Below are 9,589 nucleotides of genomic sequence, written 5' to 3' on the forward strand. Positions count from 1 at the left end.
CGTACGTACATTCATACACAGTACGTCTCATTAAATATAAATGTAACATCTTTTTTCATAAAAGAAAAACTTACTAGTGATTATTAACTCATTCAATTGTAAAATTAAAACGTTTCATGCTACGTAGCTCACAATAATTTGCACAAATAAAACATAACAATTTCATGTACATGCTACTTTTTTCTAATTATGTATACTAATATAATTCATTTTGCTTAAATTTAATATTTTCTTCAACATTTACTTTTCCTTCAGTAATGAATATATTAATAAAATTGTTATGTATCTATTTGCTTATTGTAGAAAACATTTTTAAAATTATCAATTAAAAATTAATAACAGAAAAGCTTAACAAATTTGTAATTATTTACGAACAGAAATTAGTTTTCATACCATGAACTTTGTGAATGTAGCAAATATTAATTTGACATATTGATTAACAAAAGTAAATAATTAAAATACATAAAAATTGCATCAATATTAATAAATAATTTTTTCATAGGATTAATAATAAAACAATTATACTTTCATATCATATTTAGTGAGACATTCTGTACATAATAAATTGCTTCATAAAGAGTGGTATATTCCAAAGATGTAAAATTCTTGCATGAAAAATAAGATGATATTTAAAATTTGTCTACAATTATCATTAAACGTGCTTTTACCTAAATAATAATTAAAATTAAACATATAAGTACTTAAAAGATGTAAATAATTGTAATATTTTACATCATTTTTCACACTTTTCGAAATTTTCATACATATATGTATGTAAATTAAGAAGTTAATTTTTCTATTTCAATCACCTCAGTAATAAAAGTTAACACAAGAAGAAGAAAACTGTACTTATTAATACGAACTACCTTATTTGGAAAGAATCCTCACTATAATAGAAATAAAATAATATAAATATACCACTACCATCTTAAAACAAATAAATGAGTTGGGTTTGAAAAAAGATTCATCTTATTTCGCGAGTATGAATTTCTTCTTTTTTGGATACACCATACCTTATGAAATACTCTGCATGTATATATATTGCTTTATATTACGTAGCTGATAAGTCATAATTCGTAATTTATTGTAAAATTTCTGTACGTGATACGCCAAAAATATGACGGTTATTTACAAAATCATTTCGATTGAGAAGAAAACTTTTGTAACACACGAATGGCTAATTACTTTAAAAAATATATTACACTTAAAACATACAAATTACGTAAGATAATTAATTTAAAACCAAATTTCGTGAAATACGTCAATCCCAAAGCAATTCGACACAATTATTTAGGCAATTAATTACGTGACTTTTTAAACTTGTTAAAAATAGCTAAACACGTGACGTAATGTAATTAAAAGGAGTATTTGAAATTAAAAACTTTGGGAATTTTTTAAATGTCTGAAAATTAAATAATTAAAAATTTTTAGAACAGAAAAATATTAGAAAAAGAATATTTGTTTAAATTCATTTAACCGATAAACTCAAAAAAATAGTGTAACTAATAAGAATAACATAATTATTATAATAGTAATAAAATAATAATTACAACTGAATTGTATTTAAATGCTTTAACATTTCTTAAAACAAGAATAACATTCATTCCTACAAATATATACGTACATATATGTATACATGTATATAATTACCAATATACATACATATATATGTACATATACACATGGATGTGTATATATTATATATATGTATATGTATATACACATGTATATATACATATATATGATATTTTGTATCTCTATGTGTTTCATTCTAATTAACCGATCAAACAATCGTTTTTTAGAGGTTCGCATATTTTGAACACAGTTCACGATTGTTAAACACTTTCACTGTCATCAACAATGGCTTTTGTGTATTAAGATCTGTTTGTTCTTTTTTTTTTTGTATTCATTTAACCCCAAAATGATTTCTTTTATTATTATTTCACTTGAGTCTTAAGATGTTGCAAGAATTCGTAGAAACTTAAAGAATTCTCAAAACGATCTTCGACTAATCGTTCAACAAAAAGCGTCCTGAAGTGACTGTCATCTCTGAAAATTAAAAATTAAGAATCTTAAACATATTTTAACTTACACGATTATATGAATTAAATTAAAAATAATTAATTTTAAAAAAAATATTATATATTACCCTTTAAATATGACTGAGATAAATATATATTATTAAAAAATTATCACATTTCTAATTAAATTCATTAAATTACGCAACTTTAATTAATTAGAATTATATTTAAAAGTGTAATGATTGTATAAAGCATAAAATCTAATAAAAATTTTAGCAGCTTTGTAATTCCTCAATATATGAGTATAACTGAATAACAACGCTAACAACTCATTTTAAACAAATATTAAGTTTTCTATATTCGTTATTATTTAACATTTATTAACTTTTTAACAATTTAAAATGTAATAATCTTCTAGATACAAGAAATAAAATAACTCACCGAATAATTTGTACAGAAGCTGGATAGGGCTTTTCTTCTTGCAGACTAAATATAAAATTGCGTAACCTTTCATTTTCTGCCGTCTCAATCTCTGGTAACTCATACTGAAAATAAAATTTCCATGTTTATTGAATTACTTAAACTTTTTTAAATCAATATTTAACTATTTTTTACTAATTTCATACATTATTTTCAGTATATTTTTTACATTAAATAATAATACGAGATTTAAAAAAAAAATAGACAAAACAAAAAACTAATGATTAACGTAGATGTAATTTTATTTATTACAAACATGAATATAGCAAATAAGCTAAATGTTAAATTATAGATAATTAATTAGATAAACTTGAACTTACGAGTTCTTCTGGTATCGAGGGAAAAGCAGAAACTCCGAGCACATTACAACAAAACGAGGGATGGATATTCTTGCCGATCAGAATAAATATTCGATCGCCAGTATCCATCAAAAAAGCACCTCTAGAATCAAGTTTCTCCGCAGAAAGATGCAGTCTAGGTTGTTGGGGGCATAGTTTCCCACTAATATCTTTCACATTTCGATCTTCAAGCGTGTGAATAGGATAAAGATCTGGATAAATCATTTGAATTAATTGAAACAGTGGCAGAGTTTTCAACTGGTACATTGCGAACACTCGATCATCAAGTCTCGTATTTGTTCCTGATCTGAAGGCAACCTGAAAAATAAGAAAACATTATTTTTTAATTACAAATAAATGAAAAGAAACAAAATACTAATTATCTTAGATTATTCAAATTGTTTTAATAAATAAACAATCATTTGTTCACAGTAACAAAATAATTAAGGTAATGTATATATTGTATAAATAAAGAAATATAATTATATTTTATTTAATTTCTATATAAAAATCATAGTTTTTTTGTTAATACTTACACATTTGAGCAGAGCAATAATATAAAGAGGCAGTAATTTTAAGCTTGCTGGAGCTAAAAGTCCACCAGAGGCTACTGATTGAGACAATTTGTAGGCTGATAAAACATCTATGGCTACGTTTATCAGAGCATCTCGTGCGTCAGACAAAGAAGACTGTTGAGATCTGTCTACAGCTGTAAAAGTATAAATTCACTTGGAAACATACTCATATATTTTTTTTTCCATAAAACTGAAGAAAGTAGAAAAGCAAATTTTAACATACTGTATTGAAACTCTATTCAATTCTAGTAATAATACTATTTAATGGTGTGCTAGAAATATTAGTCTTACCCATTTTAGAAAGTAGGCCTACTATGCATTGTTGATCAGCGGAATGAAGGACATCAGATAAAGTAGATACTACTGGTAGGCACAATGTATGTACCCTAATTTTTCTTTCACCTACAACACATTCTTTTAGTTTTGTTCCTTTTTAACCAAATTTTTTAGCATAAGTCTTATCATAAAATTAATCTGATATAAAGAATTTCAGGATATATTCTAAAAAATTAAATAAATTATTCTATGAATTTGATGAATAATATAAGTACCACATAAAATCTTAATTTTTTTATAATTAGTTTCATTTATTCTGGTAATAATAAATAATATAGATATCACTGCCCAACAAATTTTAACTTTTTCTTCATTCTGTAACATCTGTTGTGTGATCCTTGTAGCGTTTATCTTTTTGAACACGTATGCATAAACGAGATTGCTGTCTCCCTCAGTTATCGAAAAAAAGAGTTTTTGTAAAGTCGCTAAAAATGTTAAGAGGCTCAGCCTTATCTTAAAACTTAGGTGAGAATTTCCCGAGTTTTTCAAAGTAAGTGGTCATGAAAGTTTAAAAATAAGCCGCCGCATTAAAAATAGAGTTTAAAAAAAAAAGCTTAAAAATATTTTTTATACTCTTTTCTTGCATTTTACAAAAAATTATGCAGCAGAATTACCAAAACAGTTTTTAATTCAACCAGACCGAGAAAATACTTGTCAGTAACGTGCATATAACAAAATTTACCCAATGGATATTACAGATCAAAATTCGTGTTGGACAGTGTATTATGCGTGATATTTTCTAGAAACATTTCTTCTAATTCTTAAGAGAGTTAAATAAAACTAGAATAATAATAACATATAAATATACTTACCTTTACTTGATGTATAAAGTAAAGCAGCCTGAAAGCAGACATTCTGCACATCTGAGAGGTTTTCTTCTATAGAAATTTGCATTCCAAAACCAGCATCCGGATTGACATTCGGTAAACTAAGAAGATCAATTGATCTCACAAAGAAATTTCCATGGAAAGTATGAATACTCAACCCTCGAGTACATCGTATTCTCATCACTGCTTCGAAACCAATTTTCCTGGTGAGGTAACGTCTCAGTATTCTATCGAGAAATTCTGCATGTTGTGGTTTTGAACCTCGGAATAGAGGAAGGTGATGTATGCAACCTCCAGAAAAGTTGCACATACCAGCTACAATATAATATTTGTATTTATATAATCTTTGTTTTAATTTTTTGATAATTACTTTTTAAATAATTAGTATGTTGAATAAATAAAAAATTAATTTTCTAATATATAAATTATTTAAATTATATCATAAAATCACACGATAAGCAGTAAAGGGAATAATCTAAAATTAATACGTACAAAGAGTAGCTAGATCACAATATTGACAGTTTAATAGAAATAGATCAACTGCGATTTGTTGCTCACTACAATTTAACGCCAATCTTTTGTAAAAATCTGTGACTGGATTTAAATGCGGTACGTCTTTTCCCGCTCTACTATTTGGGTCTTCTCTTGCTTGTAATAATCCTGGACCTAGATTTGGCAAACAAGTTTGGAAGACGGTCACACGTCCACCAGTTGGTGACTAAAATAAAATCAGAAACGTTTACTTTTTTTTTAATACTTTTTTCTTTCTTTCATAATATATATGTGTATGTATACCCAATTACTTGGTTTATTTTTAATATTAAATCTTATTATAAAACAAAATTCTTTAATGTAATTATTTAATTTTAATTTAATAATTAAATAATTCAATGCACTTGATGTATTTTTATTTTTCGAATGAATAAATATATTTTTCACATACCATAAGTTTATATGCAGCTTGCAACGCCGCACCCAAAGCACTATTTGTATCATGAGTTCCTTGAAATTTTGTAGGCAATTGAGCCAATAAATCTCTTATTAATTCTTCCCGTTCTTTCATATTAACGATTAAATTTTCCGGACATGGAAGAAACACATCTGCATACAAATTTTTTACTATTAGATACATGCATTAAGTTATATAACAATTAAATATATTTAAATTTTAAGATGCATGAGAATGTAATTTTACCGTCGATATCAAGCATGATCATTTCCTGAGGCTGTGATACATTATCAGGTATTCCAAAAAAATGTATTGCAGAGTCTACTGCTAAAAATCCAATTTGGGTTCTACCATCACCTGGCAGTCTTGATAATTCTTCTGAAATTACGTTGCAAACTATGCTCAGATAACCACTCTCTACTGCCAGTCTCGATACGTCGAAAACAAAGAGATACACGGCTGGCTGTGGTGGACGCAGCTTAAACACATTTATTGTTTTATTTATTTTTCAATTTAAGTTTTAACAATTCTTACAAAAAAAATAACTTAATAAATACGTTTAACAGACAATTAATTTAATAATAATTATATAGTTTATATCATTATAAAACGCATATAAAACTTTTTCATATTTCTATAAATTAATTTTACAAAAATTTAATTCATTAAACAAACATCGAATACTTCAAACATGAATATTTTAATTGATATCAATGATGTGTATTAATGTTACAGATTACTTACCATGTATTCACTGGGTGCAATAAACTCAATTGTACTAGTTTTTACTTCTGGTCTCCTTGATGGATCCCCATATGATTTTGTTACAGGATCAAACTGAAAATCTTCTGGCACTATAAACATAACATTCGTATAAATTCCAAAACATATACTAAAAATTTGATTAAGGACGACTGATACTAGGACTTAAAACATTATTAAATCTAATTTTTAATATTACATACATATAAAATTAATAAGAATAATAAAATAAAGGAAATATTAAAATTAAAAATATAAAAAACTATGCTTACATTCATTTACTTTATAGCAAAGATTACATTTCCATCTTTTTGAATCAATGAAATATACAAATGGATTAATATACGTTTTACAAGCACGACATCGAACTATTGTGCTGCACTGTATTACTGGTAAGTTCTGAAAGGTCAACAATGATTCGTTATTAATAAATAAATAATCATTAAAAATATGTCGTATTATGTTGAATATTCAATGAAGAAAAATGTACCTACATTTAAGTCTTTGAAAGGATGTATTAAAACTCCCAAAGGCAATCTAGATTTTTGCAGCAAAGAATTCGTCTCAGGAATCTTCGTAAGTGTACAGCGGAAAATACTGTAAGAAAAATAATAACAAAATCACTTAAAGTGAAATTAGAAAATTAATTATTATTATAACTTTAAATGTAATAATTATTGTGCTAGAATAGTACAAATTTAATATATTTAACAATTCAACCTGTATGAAAATATCGTTATATCTTGAATAATCATTATTTATTACTATAATTTTTAAATTAATCATTGCATCTTCTTATGTATAAAATACTTACTCTGGACTACAATTAACACTGTCTAGAAACTCTTGATGAAGTTTGATCTTTGGTGGTTCTACTTTCTCTGCAGGTAGAATGTTTCTACATTGCAAAAGATCAATGCTCTCCATTCCCTAAAACAAGATATTCTACTAGTTTACCAACAGTAAAAAAACGTAATATCTCTAAATTTAGTTAATTAAAATTTAATTAAAAAATATAATTAAATTTAAAATAACATATATAGAAATAAGAATTGGAATATTATTTGATATCTATTTTTATAATATAAATTTTTTATAATTTAAACTATTAAAACTATATCAATGAATTTTTTACAATACATAAAACTTCTGAAAAATACATTTTTCTATTCCATACCCATATTTTATTGTATCCAAGTTGGGCAACAGACATCATATTCATTTGATTATTTAATTGATTCATTTGATCAGGATATGATTCTGAATATCGTTTATTCATTGAATCATATGACATACTCATTGGATTTGGTGGCTGATTTGGATACTGAAAAAGATCAAACTTTTTTTTTTAACTACAAAACATAAATATCACATACAAAGCATTATACCTAATAACAATTTTAAATTTAGAAATGTATTATTACATCAAAAATTAATTAAAATATATTTTTTGAAATTTAATTAAATATATTTTTCATTATTGCAATGAAACTTTTTATTAATAGAGCACATAAATTCTTTTATGTAAAATAATAAAATGAAATTTTAGAAAAACAAACCATTCTCTGCCCTGGAAATCCTGTTGGAGTTGGAACCTTTGATTGAACCTGCCCACTACCAACCATACCATAAGGCATTGTATTTGGTATAGTGGTAGAATGTGGTACATTATATACATTTTTAGGATACACTCTCTGTCCTCCAAAATTTTGTTGATAAATACTTTGTCCTCTAGTTTGCTGCATAGTAGTGGGAATTGCACTTTGTGGTTCTTGTTGCTGCACATATGTTTGCACACCTTGTACAATATTTAAATCGTCAGTTTTATAAGATTTTGAGTCTGATACTGAGTTCTGTGCCAAGTTTTGATCAAATCCAGTCATTGCTTTTGGTGGCTCTATTTGTGTATTTACTTGTGAATTTACTGATTCATCTCTTGGCAGGGCTTGACCTTTCATAACTGGCATTTGAAACTGATTCTGTACATTATACATTTGTGGATATTGTTGACTTTGGGGCAACCTTACTGATGATGGTGGTGGTGGCATTATGTTCATTGGATTAGTTGGATTTATTGGATTTTGTTGACCATTTACTGGAGGCATTGGAGGTCGTTGTAAAGGTGACCTGTACTGATTGTGAAGATATGGAGTTGGTGATGGGTCTCTTGAGGTTTCCCTAGATGGATCTCGTGATGACTGTGATGATGAGGTACCTAAAAACAAATCATAATGCTTAATAAACTTTAAATATTATATTAAAAGAACAACTACAAATATATGTATGGGAAAAAAATTATTTAATCAACATTTTAGTAAAATTTCTTTAATATTAGGTTATTTCATAAAATATCATAAACTTCTAAATTATCGTTCTTTGAAATAAACATAACAATGAAAATAAATAAAGAAAACATATGTCATTATAATCAGTAATGATAATTAAAATACCAAATAATATTTATTTTCCTTATTTTTAAAATTTTAAATATGTCAAGAGAAAATAGTAAATGACAGAAAAAGATAAATAAAGATAAAATTAATATTGCAATAAATAAGATTAAATATCAAATTCTATTCTATTCTATAATTAAAAGTAACATATAGTAATATTTCATATCTAAATGTATACTTACCAGTAAAGTTATAATTTGTTGATTGCATGCCATTATGGTGTGTCGCACTTGCTTGTCCATTTACCATTTGAGGGGGACCACTTTTTAAGTTACCCCCATTTCCATATGTATGATATTGATAGTCTGTTGGTTGAGACATATCGATGACTTCCAAACGTCACTAAAAAGATATAAATTAAAGAATTACAACAATACAAATAATAATTTTATATAGACTCCACAAATATATAATTATTCCTACCTTAGTTTCTGTAAATAATATAATTCCTAACAATGTGAGGAAAGAAGAAAAATTTGATAACTTATTAAAATTAAATCATTTTATTTAAAAACAAGAATAAAATATTCTTTTTTTATATCTCCATACTTAAAAATACTCAATTTTACAGATTCAAAATATCTACATTTTATTAGTTATATTTATTGAATTATTAGCAGTAAAATAGTTTATCTTAAATAACAAAAAATAATTATTAATATAAAATAGTTGATGATACATTAATTCATTGGAGTTATAAAATTTATTAGGTGTCACATATAATGTTTAACTTCTTCCTATAAGTCGAAGACTAAATATTACTGAATATAAATGATATGAGTTAAATATCTTGTACTCTCCAAAATTCTTTTTTCCTATATTTTTTATTACATATACACTAGTTTAAC

At 25.8% G+C, this 9,589-nt stretch overlaps 1 protein-coding gene across 1 annotated transcript in view; it reads right to left on the reverse strand.

Moving 5' to 3' along the window:
- Positions 1-1,878: 1,878 nt before the first annotated feature.
- The window catches only part of Sec24AB (Protein transport protein Sec24AB), an 8,944-nt gene continuing 1,233 nt past the window's right edge, over positions 1,879-9,589 (reverse strand). The window contains exons 2-17 of the mRNA XM_017910307.1: positions 8,924-9,083; positions 7,848-8,503; positions 7,466-7,612; positions 7,103-7,218; positions 6,783-6,885; positions 6,561-6,687; positions 6,271-6,380; positions 5,773-6,004; positions 5,521-5,678; positions 5,070-5,295; positions 4,563-4,892; positions 3,706-3,816; positions 3,376-3,548; positions 2,822-3,157; positions 2,463-2,566; positions 1,879-2,049 (exon numbers count right to left, since the gene is read on the reverse strand). Of these exons, the coding sequence (XP_017765796.1) occupies positions 1,938-2,049; positions 2,463-2,566; positions 2,822-3,157; positions 3,376-3,548; positions 3,706-3,816; positions 4,563-4,892; positions 5,070-5,295; positions 5,521-5,678; positions 5,773-6,004; positions 6,271-6,380; positions 6,561-6,687; positions 6,783-6,885; positions 7,103-7,218; positions 7,466-7,612; positions 7,848-8,503; positions 8,924-9,062 (3,180 nt within the window). The 5' untranslated portion in view covers positions 9,063-9,083 and the 3' untranslated portion in view covers positions 1,879-1,937. The remainder of the gene's footprint in view (positions 2,050-2,462; positions 2,567-2,821; positions 3,158-3,375; positions 3,549-3,705; positions 3,817-4,562; positions 4,893-5,069; positions 5,296-5,520; positions 5,679-5,772; positions 6,005-6,270; positions 6,381-6,560; positions 6,688-6,782; positions 6,886-7,102; positions 7,219-7,465; positions 7,613-7,847; positions 8,504-8,923; positions 9,084-9,589) is intronic.

Source organism: Eufriesea mexicana, unplaced genomic scaffold (assembly GCF_001483705.2).
Source record: "Eufriesea mexicana isolate 0111107269 unplaced genomic scaffold, ASM148370v2 scaffold93, whole genome shotgun sequence".
Lineage (NCBI taxonomy): Eukaryota > Metazoa > Arthropoda > Insecta > Hymenoptera > Apidae > Eufriesea > Eufriesea mexicana.